The following is a 17,699-nucleotide window of genomic DNA, read 5'->3' on the forward strand; positions in this document are numbered from 1 at the left end:
GCCTTATTCGGAATGGCCTTATAACTCTAACCCTAACCAAATAACTCTAAATTTAGTCTTTGTTACTTAGAATATGTTCCCCTAGTGTCCAAATAACTCTAAATGAAGTCTTTGTTACTTAGAATATGTTCCCCTAGTGTCCAAATAACTCTTAATTAAGTCTTTGTTACTTAGAATATGTTCCCCTAGTGTCAAAATAACTGTAAATTAAGACTTTGTTACTTAGAATATGTTCCCCTAGTGTCCAAATAACTGTAAATTTAGTCTTTATTACTTAGAATATGTTCCCCTAGTGTCCAAATAACTCTAAATTAAGTCTTTATTACTTAGAATATGTTCCACTAGTGTCCAAATAACTCTAAATTAAGTCTTTATTACTTAGAATATGTTCCACTAGTGTCCAAATAACTCTAAACGAAGTATTTGTTACTTAGAATATGTTCCCCTAGTGTCCAAATAACTCTAAATTTAGTCTTTATTACTTAGAATATGTTCCCCTAGTGTCCAAATAACTCTAAATTAAGTCTTTGTTACTTAGAATATGTTCCCCTAGTGTCCAAATAACTCTAAATGAAGTCTTTGTTACTTAGAATATGTTCCCCTAGTGTCCAAATAACTCTAAATTAAGTCTTTGTTACTTAGAATATGTTCCCCTAGTGTCCAAATAACTCTAAATGAAGTCTTTATTACTTAGAATATGTTCCTCTAGTGTCCAAATAACTCTAAATGAAGTCTTTGTTACTTGGACTATGTTCCCCTAGTGTCCAGGTAACTCTAAATTAAGTCTTTGTTACTTAGAATATGTTCCCCTAGTGTCCAAATAACTCTAAATTTAGTCTTTATTACTTAGAATATGTTCCCCTAGTGTCCAAATAACTCTAAATTTAGTCTTTGTTACTTAGAATATGTTTCCCTAGTGTCCAAATAACTCTAAATTGAGTCTTTATGATGTAGAATATGTTCCCCTAGTGTCCAAATAACTCTAAATTGAGTCTTTATTACTTAGAATATGTTCCCCTAGTGTCCAAATAACTCTAAATTTAGTCTTTATTACTTAGAATATGTTCCCCTAGTGTCCAAATAACTCTAAATGTAGTCTTTATTACTTAGAATATGTTCCCCTAGTGTCCAAATAACTCTAAATTAAGTCTTTGTTACTTAGAATATGTTCCCCTAGTGTCCAAATAACTCTAAATGTAGTCTTTATTACTTAGAATATGTTCCCCTAGTGTCCAAATAACTCTAAATTTAGTCTTTGTTACTTAGAATATGTTCCCCTAGTGTCCAAATAACTCTAATTTTAGTCTTTATTACTTAGAATATGTTCCCCTAGTGTCCAAATAACTCTAAATTTAGTCTTTATTACTTAGACTATGTTCCCCTAGTGTCCAAATAACTCTAAATTAAGTCTTTGTTACTTAGAATATGTTCCCCTAGTGTCCAAATAACTCTAATTTTAGTCTTTATTACTTAGAATATGTTCCCCTAGTGTCCAAATAACTCTAAATTTAGTCTTTATTACTTAGAATATGTTCCCCTAGTGTCCAAATAACTCTAAATTTAGTCTTTGTTACTTAGAATATGTTCCCCTAGTGTCCAAATAACTCTAACTTAGGTCTTTGTTACTTAGAATATGTTTCCCTAGTGTCCAAATACCTCTAAATTGAGTCTTTATGACGTAGAATATGTTCCCCTAGTGTCCAAATAACTCTAAATTGAGTCTTTATTACTTAGAATATGTTCCCCTAGTGTCCAAATAACTCTAAATTTAGTCTTTATTACTTAGAATATGTTCCCCTAGTGTCCAAATAACTCTAAATGTAGTCTTTATTACTTAGAATATGTTCCCCTAGTGTCCAAATAACTCTAAATTAAGTCTTTGTTACTTAGAATATGTTCCCCTAGTGTCCAAATAACTCTAAATTTAGTCTTTGTTACTTAGAATATGTTCCCCTAGTGTCCAAATAACTCTAAATTAAGTCTTTGTTACTTAGAATATGTTCCCCTAGTGTCCAAATAACTCTAAATGTAGTCTTTGTTACTTAGAATATGTTCCCCTAGTGTCTAAATAACTCTAAAGGAAGTCTTTATTACTTAGAATATGTTCCCCTAGTGTCCAAATAACTCTAAATGTAGTCTTTATTACTTAGAATATGTTTCCCTAGTGTCCAAATAACTCTAAATTAAGTCTTTGTTACTTAGAATATATTCCCCTTGTGTCCAAATAACTCTAAATTAAGTCTTTATGGCGTAGAATATGTTCCCCTAGTGTCCAAATAACTCTAAATGAAGTCTTTATTACTTAGAATATGTTCTCCTAGTGTCCAAATAACTCTAAATTTAGTCTTTATTACTTAGAATATGTTCCCCTAGTGTCCAAATAACTCTAAATGAAGTCTTTATTACTTAGAATATGTTCCCCTAGTGTCCAAATAACTCTAAATTAAGTCTTTGTTACTTAGAATATGTTCCCCATACTAAAGTGTTACCAAAAACATACAACTTTGTCTTAAATTTAAAAAAAATTAAATAAAAAAACAATTTTATTTTTCACTAAAGGGTTCAGTACATGTTCTTCTGAAACTGCTGGGGTTCGGTACCTCCAACAAGGTTAAGAACCACCGCACTAAAATTATTGGGGATCCAAAAGGGTGTTAAAAAATAAATTGTAAATTTTTTTTACTATTTGCACTATTGGGGCGGTATAGCTCAGTTGGTAGAGCGGCCGTGCCAGCAACTTGAGGGTTGCAGGTTCGATTCTCACTTCCGCCATCTTAGTCACTGCCGTTGTGTCCTTGGGCAAGACACTTTACCCACCTGCTCCTACACTGGTTTAAATGTAACTTAGATATTGGGTTTCACTATGTAAAAGCGCTTTGAGTCACTAGAGAAAAGCGCTATATAAATATAATTCACTTCACTACTATTTACTTTTAACACAATAATCTCGATCAACTTCAGATCTATCTGTCAATTATAAGTTTTATTGTTTTTTGTTTGTTCATTTTAGGCCCTTCTTTATAAAAAAACAGCTCAGTTTTTTGTATGGCAAACACAAAATATGCAACATTTTCCCCCCCAAAAATATCTCAAAGTGGAAAATTTTACGTGACTTAATTGACTTAATTAACTGGATCGGTTCGCAGCCGAGTGTGAAGCGACCGGAATGAGAATCAGCACCTCCAAGTCCGAGTCCATGGTTCTCGCCCGGAAAAGGGTGGAAGGCCATCTCCGGGTTGGGGAGGAGACCCTGCCCCAAGTGGAGGAGTTCAAGTACCTAGGAGTCTTGTTCACGAGTGGGGGAAGAGTGGATCGTGAGATCGACAGGCGGATCGGTGCGGCGTCTTCAGTAATGCGGACGTTGTACCGATCCGTTGTGGTGAAGAAGGAGCTGAGCCGGAAGGCAAAGCTCTCAATTTACCGGTCGATCTACATTCCCATCCTCACCTATGGTCATGAGCTTTGGGTCATGACCGAAAGGATAAGATCACGGGTACAAGCGGCCGAAATGAGTTTGGGTCTCTCCCTTAGAGATAGGGTGAGAAGCTCTGCCATCCGGGAGGAACTCAAAGTAAAGCCGCTGCTCCTTCATATCGAGAGGAGCCAGATGAGGTGTTTCGGGCATCTGGTCAGGATGCCACCCGAACGCCTCCCTAGGGAGGTGTTTAGGGTACGTCCAACCGGTAGGAGGCCACGGGGAAGACCAAGGACACGTTGGGAAGACTATGTCTCCCGGCTGGCCTGGGAACGCCTCGGGATCCCCCGGGAAGAGCTAGACAAAGTGGCTGGGGAGAGGGAAGTCTGGGTTTCCCTGCTTAGGCTGTTGCCCCCGCGACCCGACCTCGGATAAGCGGAAGAAGATGGATGGATGGATTAATTGGAGCCTTGAATAGGTCAATTTATAATGACATTGATTTTGATTCATTATTATTTTTTAAAGAAAGAAACAGCCTGCATGGCAGCTTTGTGTTATTAGAGTAAACATTGCAACATTTTCTTGTCACATTTCACCTGTTTGCTCCTTCATATTACTTTTTTTTTGTTTTAAAAATGTTTCAATCGTATTTTTAAAATGTGCCGTGGGGCCGTTAAAAATTGACCTGCGGGTCGCACTTGATATTGTAGACATTATAATCCAATAATAGTAACCCCAATATAAAGTGTATACATGAATTCTAACGGGAGGAGGACAGCAAACTGATGCATCTTAGAAGAGGAACTTGAGTGGTGCAGGATGAGAGCCATATCGTTTACATGTACTTCCTGGTTTAGTTTACATCCTGCGGCGCCATGGCAACGTAATCCAAACCTGACAGCTCGGTGACAGTTGCGTGGCTGTGTTGGCATGTGGGCGTGTCCTGTCAGCCCAGGCCATCGCTCCAAGTGTCACGGAGACCACACTCAGCTCTATTAAACGTCTTCAAATCAATCAATGTTGACTTATATATATATATAGCCCGAAATCACGAGTGTCTCAAAAGGGCTGCACAAGCCACGGCGACATCATCTGCTCAAATCCCACAGTTTTCCCCAAGGAAAAACTCAACCCGATGTGATGACATTGAGAAACCTTGGAGAGGACCGGTGCAAAGGATGTCAGGAGTTAGATTTATTAATGTAATTTATTTTATTAAAAAAATTATTCAAAAATTTACTTTTTTGTTTTACTAACAGGTTGCATGAAATGACAAAATATGTATTATAATCCTCTAGCCAGTTATTAATGGTAACTGCCACCTTGCAGAATGGTATTAAAACAGAATGTCTCCAAATAAGCCACAAAGTCAGTGATGTTGCCATTTGAGTGTGCTTTTATACCACTTTTGCAACTACAAGCGCAACATGTTTGTTGTATAATTAATCCTCTCGCCAGTTATTAATGGTAACTGCCACCTTGCACAATGGAATTACAACAGAATGTCTCCAAATAACCCACAAATTCAGTGATGTTGCCATTTGTGTGCTTTTATACCACTTTTGCAACTACATGGACATGTTTGTTTTATTAATCCTCACGCCAGTTATTAATGGTAATTGCCACCTTGCACAATGGAATTACAACAGAATGTCTCCAAATAAGCCACAAAGTCAGGAATGTTGCCGTTTGAGTGTGCTTTTATACCACTTTTGCAACTACAAGCGCAACATGTTTGTATTATTAATCCTCTCGCCAGTTATTAAAGGTAACTGCCACCTTGCAGAATGGTATTAAAACAGAATGACTCCAAATAAGCCACAAAGTCAGTGATGTTGCCATTTGAGTGTGCCTTTTATACCACTTTTGCAACTACAAACGCAACATGTTTGTTGTATTATTAAACTTCTTGCCGGTTATTATTGGTAACTGCCACCGTGCTCAATGGAGTTACAACAGAACGACTCCAAATAAGCCACAAAGTCATGAATGTTGTGACTTGAGTGTGCTTTTATACCACTTTTGAAACTACAAGGAAAACGTTTGTTGTATTATTAATCCTCACGCCAGTTATTAATGGTAACTGCCACCTTGCACAATGGAATTACGACAATGTCTCCAAATAACCCACAAAGTCAGTGATGTTGCCATTTGTGTGCTTTTATACCACTTTTGCAACTACATGGACATGTTTGTTTTATTAATCCTCACGCCAGTTATTAATGGTAACTGCCACCTTGCAGAATGGTATTAAAACAGAATGACTCCAAATAAGCCACAAAGTCAGTGATGTTGCCATTTGAGTGTGCCTTTTATACCACTTTTGCAACTACAAGCGCAACATGTTTGTTGTATAATTAATCCTCTCGCCAGTTAATATTGGTAACTGCCACCGTGTTCAATGGATTTACAACAGAATGACTCCAAATAAGCCACAAAGTCATGAATGTTGTGGCTTGAGTGTGCTTTTATACCACTTTTGAAACTACAAGGAAAACGTTTGTTGTATTATTAATCCTCACGCCAGTTATTAATGGTAACTGCCACCTTGCACAATGGAATTACAACAGAATGTCTCCAAATAAGCCACAAAGTCAGTGATGTTGCCATTTGAGAGTGCTTTTATACCACTTTTGCAACTACAAGCGCAACATGTTTTTTGTATAATTAATCCTCTCGCCAGTTATTAATGGTAACTGCCACCTTGCACAATGAAATTAAAACCGAATGACTCTAAGTAAGCCACAAAGTCAGGAATGTTGCCGTTTGAGTGTGCTTTTATACCACTTTTACAGCTACAGGCGCAACATGTTTATTATTAATCCTCACGCCAGTTATTAATGGTAACTGGCACCTTGCACAATGGAATTACAACAGAATGTCTCCAAAGAAGCCACAGAGTCAGGAATGTTGCAGTTTGAGTGTGCTTTTATACCACTTGGGCAACTACAAGCGCAACATGTTTGTTGTATAATTAATCCTCTCGCCGGTTATTAATGGTAACTGCCACCTTGCACAATGAAATTAAAACAGCATGACTCTAAATAAGCCACAAAGTCAGGAATGTTGCCGTTTGAGTGTGCTTTTATACCTCTTTTGAAACTACAAGTGCAACATGTGTGTTGTATTTTTAGTCCTCTTGCCAGTTATTAATGGTAACTGCCACCTTGCACAATGGAATTAAAACAGGATGACTCCAAATAAGCCACAAAGTCAGGAATGTTGCAGTTTCAGTGTGCTTTTATACCATTTTTGCAACTACAAGCGCAACGTGTGTGTTGTATTATTAATCCTCTTGCCAGTTATTAATGGTAACTACCACCTTGTACAATGGTATTAAAACAGAATGACTCCAAATAAGCCACAAAGTCAGGAATGTTGCTTTTTGAGTGTGCTTCTATACCACTTTTACAACTACAAGCGATTGTATTATTAAACTTCTCGCCAGTTATTATTAGTATTTGCCACCTTGCACAATGGAATTAAAACAGAATGAGTCCAAATAAGCCACAAAGTCAGGAATGTTGTGGCTTGAGTGTGCTTTTATACCACTTTTGTAACTACAATCACAACATGTTTGTATTATCAGTCGTCTCGCCACTTTTCAATGGTAACTGCCACCTTGCAGAATGGTATTAAAACAGAATGACTCCAAATAAGCCACAGTCAGGAATGTTGCAGTTTCAGTGGGCTTTTATACCATTTTTGCAACTACAAGCGCTTGTATTATTTAACGTCTCGCCGGTTATTAATGGTAACTGCCAACTTGAAGAATGGTATTAAAACAGAATGACTCCAAATAAGCCACAAAGTTGTTGATGTGAAGATACGGAGTGCTGAAAACCTTGTTGTCCTTCCCACTGTCTCTCTTTCCCAGCTGTCAAGTGGGGAGCAGAGCCCTTTCTGTGGATGAAAAGAAGCGACCGGCTCCTCTTCCTCCGAGTACGACTGCAGTGGTCAGACCTGACCCACGGCATCCGAGGCTAAACGCCAAGCAAAATAAAGACAAGGAGGTGAAGACCGCCAGTGTTCCACCTCAGAGCAGACGTCTCCCAGATGCAAAACACACAAAGCGTGCAGCACCGTCAATACCTCGGTCGGCGTCTTCGAATCCATTTGAAGACGAGGACGACGATGACGACGCAGCATCATCCTCTCACGATCACACTTCTGTGTCATGGCCTCCACCTGTGTCCCCATCTCCCGACGCGGCGCCTGAAACCAAAGGCAAATCCTCCAAGGCACGCGCACCCGCACCTCCATCTAAGACTCTCGCCGCCACACTAAATAACGAGCCAAACCCTGACCACGCCCACACCGCGCCTCAGGACAGTCGGGCCGAGTCGCACCAGGAGAGTCCGCCGAATGAAGCTGCAGGCCGGAAGGACGTGCCTCCTGTGGCGCTGCGCAGGTGAGGTGGCCGTGCTTTTGCTGGATGTTGTCCCAAACTGAGGGCACGGGGATAAAAAAATAGCAACGTGCAGTACAGGTTAAAAGTTGGGACACACCTTCTCATTCAATGCATTGTCTTTATTTGCATGACTATTTACATTGTGGGCTTCACGGTGGAAGAGGGGTTAGTGCGTCTGCCTCACAATACAAAGGTCCTGCAGTCCTGGGTTCAAATCCAGGCTCGGGATCTTTCTGTGTGGAGTTTGCATGTTCTCCCCGTGAATGCGTGGGTTCCCTCCGGGTACTCGTCGGGACCCAGGATGGACCACTCGCCTGTATCGGTTGGGGACATCTCTACGCTGCTGATCCGCTTGAGATGGTTTCCTGTGGACGGGACTCTCACTGCTGTCTTGGAGCCACTATGGATTGAACTTTCACAGTATCATGTTAGACCCGCTCGACATCCATTGCTTTCGGTCCCCTAGGGGGGGGGTTGCCCACATCTGAGGTCCTCTCCAAGGTTTCTCATAGTCAGCATTGTCACTGGCGTCCCACTGAATGTGAATTCTCCCTGCCCACTGGGTGTGAGTTTTCCTTGCCCTTTTGTGGGTTCTTCCGAGGATGTTGTAGTCGTAATGATTTGTGCAGTCCTTTGAGACATTTGTGATTTGGGGCTATATAAATAAACATTGATTGATTGATTGATACTCCGGCTTCCTCCCACTTCCAAAGACATGCACCTGGGGATAGGTTGATTGGCAACACTAAAATTGGCCCTAGTGTGTGAATGTGAGTGTGAATGTTGTCTGTCTATCTGTGTTGTCCCTGCGATGAGGTGGCGACTTGTCCAGGGTGTACACCGCCTTCCGCCCGATTGTAGCTGAGATAGGCGCCAGCGCCCCCCGCGACCCCGAACGGGAATAAGCGGCAGGAAATGGGTGGATGGATGGATTTACATTGTAGATTGTCACTGAAGGTATCAAAACTAGGAATGAACACACGTGGAGTTGTGTGCTCAACAAAAAAAGGTGAAATAACTAGAGATGTCCGATAATGGCTTTTTTTGCCGATATCTTGATCGTCAGGTTCAAACACTGATGAAGTCTATTAAACAAGACAAAAGGAAAAGAATCAAACAGAGAGAGAATTAAATTTGGACTCCGAGCCGAGGAGAGACATGGCCACTGTACACTCTTTGTACAGTCCTGCACCGAGCTCTGCCCCGAGATCGTACTCCTTCTTTATTTGACCGCCGGCGGTGGCGGCGATGGACCAAGAAGAACGCGGAGTTGGAATATAATTACAACACTTTATGTACATATTTATATAAAATGTACATATTTATCTATGTAACTACAAGCTCCATTCAAATAGACTCCCTTTTTAGACCAGTTGATCTGCTGTTTCTTTTCTTTTTCTTCTATGTCCCACTCTCCCCTGTGGAGGGGGTCCGGCCCGATCCGGTGGCCATGTACTGCTCGCCTGTGTATCGGCTGGGGACATCTTTGCGCTGCTGATCCGCCTCCGCTTGGGATGGTTTCCTGCTGGCTCCGCTGTGAACGGGACTCTCGCTGCTGTGTTGGATCCGCTTTGGACTGGACTCTCGCGACTGTGTTGGATCCATTATGGATTGAACTTTCACAGTATCATGTTAGACCCGCTCGACATCCATTGCTTTCCTCCTCTCCAAGGTTCTCATAGTCATTATTGTCACCGATGTCCCACTGGGTGTGAGTTTTCCTTGCCCTTATGTGGGCCTACCGAGGATGTCGTAGTGGTTTGTGCAGCCCTTTGAGACACTAGTGATTTAGGGCTATATAAGTAAACATTGATTGATTGATTGATTCACAGACAGAGTCCCATTGCTTTTATGAGCGGTTGAGAGCGAGTCAAAAGCCGAAATTTTTATTTTATTTTATTTTTTTATTTTATTTGTGGTGGCCGTAATTATTTCGTGGCGGGCCGCCACAAATAGTGAAGTGAATGATATTTATATAGCGCTTTTTCTCTAGTGACTCAAAGCGCTTTACATAGTGAAACCCAGTATCTAAGTTACATTTAAACCAGTGTGGGTGGCACTGGGAGCAGGTGGGTAAAGTGTCTTGCCCAAGGACACAACGGCAGTGACTAGGATGACGGAAGCGGGAATCGAACCTGCAACCCTCAAGTTGCTGGCACGGCCGCTCTACCAACCGAGCCATGCCACCCCACCAAATAAATGAATGTGTGGGAAACCCTGGTGTATACTATAGCGTCCCGGAAGAGTTAGTGCTGCAAGGGGTTCTGGGTATTTTTTCTGTTGTGTTATGGTGCGGATGTTCTCCCAAAATGTGTTTGTCATTCTTGTTTGTTGTGGGTTCACAGTGTGGTGCATATGTTTGTACGGCCACCCTCAGTGTGACCTGTATGGCTGTTGACCAAGTATGCCTTGCATTCACGTGTGTGTGTGAAAAGCTGTAGATATTATGTGACTGTGCCGGTGCGTAAAGGAAGTGCCTCTAAGGTTTATTGGTACTTTGTACTTCTCCCTACAGCGTGGAATTTGGGACATGCTCACCCTGAGAGAGCATGAGGAGGTTGAGGTGAGGGGGGTGTATATTGTTGCGTCCGGAAGAGTTAGTGCTGCAAGGGGTTCCGTGTATTCATTCTGTTGTGTTACGGTGCGGATGTTCTCCTGAAATGTGTTTGTCATTTTTGTTCGGTGTGGGTTCACAGTGTGGCGTGTATTTGTAACAGTGTTAAAGTTTTTTTACACGGCCACCCTCAGTGTGACCTGTATGGCTGTTGACCAAGTATGCCTTGCATTCACTTGTGTGTGTGAAAAGCCTTAGATATTATGTGATTGGGCCGGCCCGCCAAGGCAGTGCCTTTAAGGTTTATTGGCGCTCTTTACTTCTCCGTACGTCCGTTTACACAGCGGCATTTTAAAAGGTCATACATTTTACTTTTTCAAAACCGATACCGATAATTTCTTGTATTACATTTTAAAGTATCTATCGGCCGCTAATGTCGGCAGTCCGATCTTATCGGACCTCTCTACTCCAAACATATCTCACGTTCCGGCTGCTGCAAATAAGGGCGACGGGTGATTAGATAAACAAGCCTCAGCTGGGTAATCTACTCACCTGCCGCTAACTTCAAAGCAGGTCCTTACACACCACGCCCCCCTCCACAGCCATTTTCAGCCAAAATGCTCCCTCCCGCCTTGGTTTAATGTATCCTTGTGCTCCAGATCAGGGTTCTCCCGATCCGATATTTGGATCGGATCGGCCGCCGATATTTGCCAAAAAATGCGTATCGGCAAGGCATGGGAAAATGCCGATCCAGATCCAGTTTTTAAAAAAACTCTGATCTGTGTTTTCCAACACACCGATTTAAATAATACAGTCCACTCTTCTGCTGCTCCCTAAACTCCGTTCCGCATTTTCCAGAACACCTTCAAAACATCCACAGGTCTGCGTTCTAACCGTTCAGACGGCCGTGTGAATTAAAAGTTACGGTAAAAATGTCATCTGTGTGGGATTATTTTACCCTACAAAACGAAAAAGATGAAGAGGTGGAGTGCAAAACATGCCACAATTAAGTCAAGCGTGGTTGTAAGACATTTTAATGACTCTTGCGAGTGAGAGGCTTTTTAGCACTCATCATAGATGAACACAGGAGCAGGCTGGCACCTGAGCATCTTGAAGTGCTCGTCTTTGTTGGAAAGAATCTCCCCATTATGCTTGGACTTCAATTGTTTGCCACCCACTGACTAGGGCAAACAATTGAAGGGAGTGTGTAGATATATATATATTTTTTTAAGTTTACACTTCTTCAAGAGCAAGTATTGATGCTGATTTATAGACATTTTATCCCACTCAGGTTGTGTGTTTTGCTTTTTTTGAATGTTTACAGCATTATTTGCACTTTATACCGTTCACTTGCTTACTGTTTAATGATGCCATTTCTGTTTGTCATGTATCATTATTTCTATTTTGTGTTTATCCTTGAATACCAACTATTGCGTATTATTCAAACTCACCTAATTCAGCTGGCTAGTTGTTATCAAGAGTACTAAAATCCTTTTCAGCATGAATCTGACAACTAAGTAGGCTAAATTTTTCCTTTTCCGTTCGGGCTCCAGTACTCTGGAATGCCCTCCCGGTAACAGTTCGAGATGCCACCTCAGTAGAAGCATTTAAGTCTCACCTTAAAACTCATTTGTATACTCTAGCCTTTAAATAGACTCCTTTTTAGACCAGTTGATCTGCCGTTTCTTTTCTTTTTCTCCTATGTCCCACTCTCCCTTGTGGAGGGGGTCCGGTCCAATCCGGTGGCCATGTACTGCTTGCCTGTGTATCGGCTGGGGGCATCTCTGCGCTGCTGATCCGCCTCCGCTTGGGATGGTTTCCTGCTGGCTCCGCTGTGAACGGGACTCTCGCTGCTGTGTTGGATCCGCTTTGGACTGGACTCTCGCGGCTGTGTTGGATCCATTATGGATTAAACTTTCACAGTATCATGTTAGACCCGCTCGACATCCATTGCTTTCCTCCTCTCCAAGGTTCTCATAGTCATCATTGTCACCGATGTCCCACTGGGTGTGAGTTTTCCTTGCCCTTATGTGGGCCTACCGAGGATGTCGTGGTGGTTTGTGCAGCCCTTTGAGACACTAGTGATTTAGGGCTATATAAGTAAACATTGATTGATTCCACCCTTTTCGCCCGGAAAAGGGTGGAATGCCACCAAGTGGAGGAGTTCAAGTACCTAGGAATCTTGTTCACGAGTGAGGGAAGAGTGGATCGTGAGATCGACAGGCGGATCAGTGCGGCGTCTTCAGTAATGCGGACGTTGTACCGATCCGTTGTGGTGAAGAAGGAGCTGAGCCGGAAGGCAAAGCTCTCAATTTACCGGTCGATCTACGTTCCCATCCTCACCTATGGTCATGAGTTTTGGGTCATGACCGAAAGGATAAGATCACGGGTACAAGCGGCCGAAATGAGTTTCCAGGTCTCTCCCTTAGGGTGAGAAGCTCTGCCATCCGGGAGGAACTCAAAGTAAAGCCGCTGCTCCTTCACATCGAGAGGAGCCAGATGAGGTGGTTCGGGCATCTGGTCAGGATGCCACCCGAACGCCTCCCTAGGGAGGTGTTTAGGGCACGTCCAACCGGTAGGAGGCCACGGGGAAGACCAAGGACACGTTGGGAAGACTATGTCTCCCGGCTGGCCTGGGAACGCCTCGGGATCCCCCAGGAAGAGCTAGACGAAGTGGCTGGGGAGAGGGAAGTCTGGGTTTCCCTGCTTAGGCTGTTGCCCCCGCGACCCGACCTCGGATAAGCGGAAGAAGATGGATGGATGGATGGATGGATGATTGATTGAAATAACTTTAATACATGCTCAGATAGGCCAGTATCGGATCGGAAGTGCAAAAACCTGGATCGGGACATCCCTAGTCCAGATTTTGATGTGTTTTTTTTTTTTTTTTTGCAGACTTCATCCAGTCAAGCCCCTCGGTCCCCTGGAACAGCATCCTCTCTCAGACATCCCAAGAGAAACCGCTGACAACGCTGGGCTCCTCGGTCCAGTTCTAGAAAACACAGAGGTATCTGACTGTCAGATGATGATAGTCGCACCTTTTTTTTTTTTCTTTTTTTTTTAAATTGGACTAAAAGATAAACTTCTATACGCGTGTGTCTGTTATTGGTTCTTGCAGGTGAAAGAAAGCCATGCCAAGGGACCGTATTCCATGCTGACCACGGAGGAACTCATCTCCCTGGTGGTGAGACAGGAGAGCCAGCTGCAGGAGAAGAACGCAAGAATCGCTCACCTGGAGCAGTACATCGACAACCTGCTTGTTCGTGTCATGGAGGAGAAACCCAGCATTCTCATGTCTCTGAAGAAGGTGGTCTAATTCCTACACAGACACTCTACCTTTTTCCTCTAACTTAGTTGCATTCCAGGTTTAAGCAGTGCTGATGTATATTTACATGTTTAACGACGCCAACAACGTTTAAATCAACCGTCTGTCTTCAATGTAAGATTTGCCTTCCAGGTGTTTAAAACTATGCAGTTGTTACACGCCTTCTTGCACTGATTGTTCAATGTTTACATGATGATCTCCAGAAAAGATAAAAAAAAGCACTTTACTTGGCTTGCTATTTTTACACTGAAGTATTAAACTATGCAAAACTAAAATGTATTTGGTGTCCGTTTGATTCAAGGGTGTCGCAAGTAATTTTTTAACGGCCCCACGGCACGTTTTAAAAAGAGTTACGGTAAAAATGTCATCTGTGTGGGATTATTTTACCCTACAAAATGAAAAAGATGAAGAGGTGGAGTGCAAAACATGCCATAATAAAGTCAAGCCTGGTTGTAAGACATTTTAATGATAGAGCAAACAGGTGAAATGTCACAAGAAAATGTTGCAATGTTGACTCTAATGATTATTTTACCCTACAAAACGAAAAAGATGAAGAGGTGGAGTGCAAAACATGCCACAATAAAGTCAAGCGTGGTTGTAAGACATTTTAATGATAGAGCAAACAGGTGAAATGTAACAAGAAAATGTTGCAATGTTGACTCTAACGATTATTTTACCCTACAAAATGAAAAAGATGAAGAGGTGGAGTGCAAAACATGCCACAATAAAGTCAAGCGTGGTTGTAAGACATTTTAATGATAGAGCAAAAAGGTGAAATGTAACAAGAAAATGTTGCAATGTTGACTCTAACGATTATTTTACCCTACAAAATGAAAAAGATGAAGAGGTGGAGTGCAAAACATGCCACAATAAAGTCAAGCGTGGTTGTAAGACATTTTAATGATAGAGCAAACAGGTGAAATGTAACAAGAAAATGTTGCAATGTTGACTCTAACACAAAGCTGCCATGCAGGCTGTTTCTTTCTTTAAAAAAATAATATCCATGCATCCATTTTCTACCGCTTATTCCCTTTTGGGGTCGCGGCGGGCGCTGGCGCCTATCTCAGCTACAATCGGGCGGAAGGCGGCGTACACCCTGGACAAGTCGCCACCTCATCGCAGGGCCAACACGGATAAACAGACAACGTTCACACTCACATTCAAACACTAGGGCCAATTTAGTGTTGCCAATTAACCTATGTAATAATGCATCAAAATAAATGTCATTATGAATTATTGACCTATTCAAGGTTCCAATTATGTCACGTAAAATGTTCCACTTTGAGATATTTTTGGGGGGAAAATGTTGCATATTTTGTGTTTGCCATTTAAAAAAAACTGAGCTGTTTTTTTTTAAAGAAGGGCCTAAAATGAACAAACTAAACCTAAACAATAAAACTTATAATTGGCTGATAGATCTGAAGTTTATCTCGAGATTATTGTGTTTAAAGTAAAGAGTAAAAAAAATATATCATTTATTTTTTAACACTTTAATGAGTAGTACCCTTTTGGATCCCCGATATTTTTTGTGTGATTTAAGTGTCATTGCTCAAAAAATAATTAAAATCAATGTTATGAGTTATTGACTGTTTTAATGCTCCAATTATTTAATAATCTCAAATATTCCACTTGAAAAAATAATTGGGTGAAAATATTGCATATTTTGTGATTTTTCCATAAAAAAACTTATTTTTTTGTGACAAAAAGAGCATACAACTTAAATCTTTAAAATCATTATATTGACAGATAGATCTAATGTTGATCTAGATATTTAAAACTTCAATAAGAATAAAAATAATACTGAATAATGACACTTTTTATATTTTTCGGCGTGAAAATATTGCATATTTTGTGATTTTTTTCCATAAAAAAACTTAATTTTTTTGTGACAAAAAGAGCATACAACTTAAATCTTTAAAATCATTATATTGACGTATAGACCTAATGTTGATCTAGATATTTAAAACTTGAATAAAAATAATACTGAATAATGACACTTTTTATATTTTTTGGGGTGAAAATATTGCATATTTTGTGATTTTTCCATAAAAAAACTTAATTTTTTTGTGACAAAAAGAGCATACAACTTAAATCTTTAAAATCGTTATATTGACAGATAGACCTAATGTTGATCTAGAGATTTAAAACTTGAATAAAAATAATGAATAATGACACTTTTTATATTTTTGGCGTGAAAATATTGCATATTTTGTGATTTTTTTCCATAAAAAAACAATTTTTTTGTGACAAAAAGAGCATACAACTTAAATCTTTAAAATCATATTGACAGATAGACCTAATGTTGATCTAGAGATTTAAAACTTGAATAAAAATAATGAATAATGACACTTTTTATATTTTTTGGGGTGAAAATATTGCATATTTTGTGATTTTTCCATAAAAAAACTTAATTTTTTTGTGACAAAAAGAGCATACAACTTAAATCTTTAAAATCATTATATTGACAGATAGACCTAATGTTGATCTAGAGATTTAAAACTTGAATAAAAATAATACTGAATAATGACACTTTTTATATTTTTGGGGGTGACAATATTGCATATTTTGTGATTTTTCCATAAAAAAAAATTATTTTTTTGTGACAAAAAGAGCATACAACTTCAATCTTTAAAATCATTATATTGACAGATAGACCTAATGTTGATCTAGATATTTAAAACTTAAATAAGAATAAAAATAATACTGAATAATGACACTTTTTAAATTTTTGGGCGTGAAAATATTGCATATTTTGTGATTTTTCCATAAAAAAAACTATTTTTTTGTGACAAAGAGCATACAACTTAAATCTTTAAAATAGTTATATTGACAGATAGATCTAATGTTGATCTAGAGATTTAAAACTTGAATAAGAATAAAAATAATACTGAATAATGACACTTTTTATATTTTTTGGGGTGAAAATATTGCATATTTTGTGATTTTTCCATAAAAAAACTTAGTTTTTTTGTGACAAAAAGAGCATACAACTTAAATCTTTAAAATCGTTATATTGACAGATAGACCTAATGTTGATCTAGAGATTTAAAACTTGAATAAAAATAATACTGAATAATGACACTTTTTATAATTTTTGGGGTGAAAATATTGCATATTTTGTGATTTTTCCATAAAAAAACTAAAATTTTTTGTGACAAAAAGAGCATACAACTTAAATCTTTAAAATCGTTATATTGACAGATAGACCTAATGTTGATCTAGAGATTTAAAACTTGAATAAAAATAATACTGAATAATGACACTTTTTATAATTTGGAGGTGAAAATATTGCATATTTTGTGATTTTTCCATAAAAAACAAAATTTTTTTGTGACAAAAAGAGCATACAACTTAAATCTTTAAAATCGTTATATTGACAGATAGACCTAATGTTGATCTAGAGATTTAAAACTTTAATAAGAATAAAAATCATGAATAATGACACTTTTTATATTTTTGGGGGTGAAAATATTGCATATTTTGTGATTTTTTTTTTCCATAAAAAAACGTATTTTTTTTGTGACAAAAAGAGCATACAACTTAAATCTTTAAAATCATTATATTGACAGATAGACCTAATGTTGATCTAGAGATTTAAACTTGAATAAAAATAATACTGAATAATGACACTTTTTATATTTTTGGGGGTGAAAATATTGCATATTTTGTGATTTTTACATAAAAAAACTTAATTTTTTTGTGACAAAAAGAGCATACAACTTAAATCTTTAAAATCATTATATTGACAGATAGACCTAATGTTGATCTAGAGATTTAAAACTTGAATAAAAATAATACTGAATAATGACACTTTTTATATTTTTTGGGGTGGAAATATTGCATATTTTGTGATTTTTCCATAAAAAAACTTAATTTTTTTGTGACAAAAAGAGCATACAACTTAAATCTTTAAAATCATTATATTGACAGATAGACCTAATGTTGATCTAGATATTTAAAACTTGAATAAGAATAAAAATAATAATACTGAATA

General features: G+C 39.1%; 1 protein-coding gene across 2 annotated transcripts in view; it reads left to right on the forward strand.

Moving 5' to 3' along the window:
- Positions 1-13,980, forward strand: part of rab11fip1b (RAB11 family interacting protein 1 (class I) b) — a 54,987-nt gene extending 41,007 nt beyond the window's left edge. For both annotated transcript variants that reach the window (XM_061875802.1, XM_061875803.1), the window contains 3 exons: positions 7,293-7,826; positions 13,276-13,387; positions 13,499-13,980. In XM_061875802.1, the coding sequence (XP_061731786.1) occupies positions 7,293-7,826; positions 13,276-13,387; positions 13,499-13,696 (844 nt within the window). In that variant the 3' untranslated portion in view covers positions 13,697-13,980. The remainder of the gene's footprint in view (positions 1-7,292; positions 7,827-13,275; positions 13,388-13,498) is intronic.
- Positions 13,981-17,699: the final 3,719 nt, after the last annotated feature.

The sequence above is a fragment of the Nerophis ophidion genome, linkage group LG17 (genome assembly GCF_033978795.1).
Source record: "Nerophis ophidion isolate RoL-2023_Sa linkage group LG17, RoL_Noph_v1.0, whole genome shotgun sequence".
NCBI lineage: Eukaryota > Metazoa > Chordata > Actinopteri > Syngnathiformes > Syngnathidae > Nerophis > Nerophis ophidion.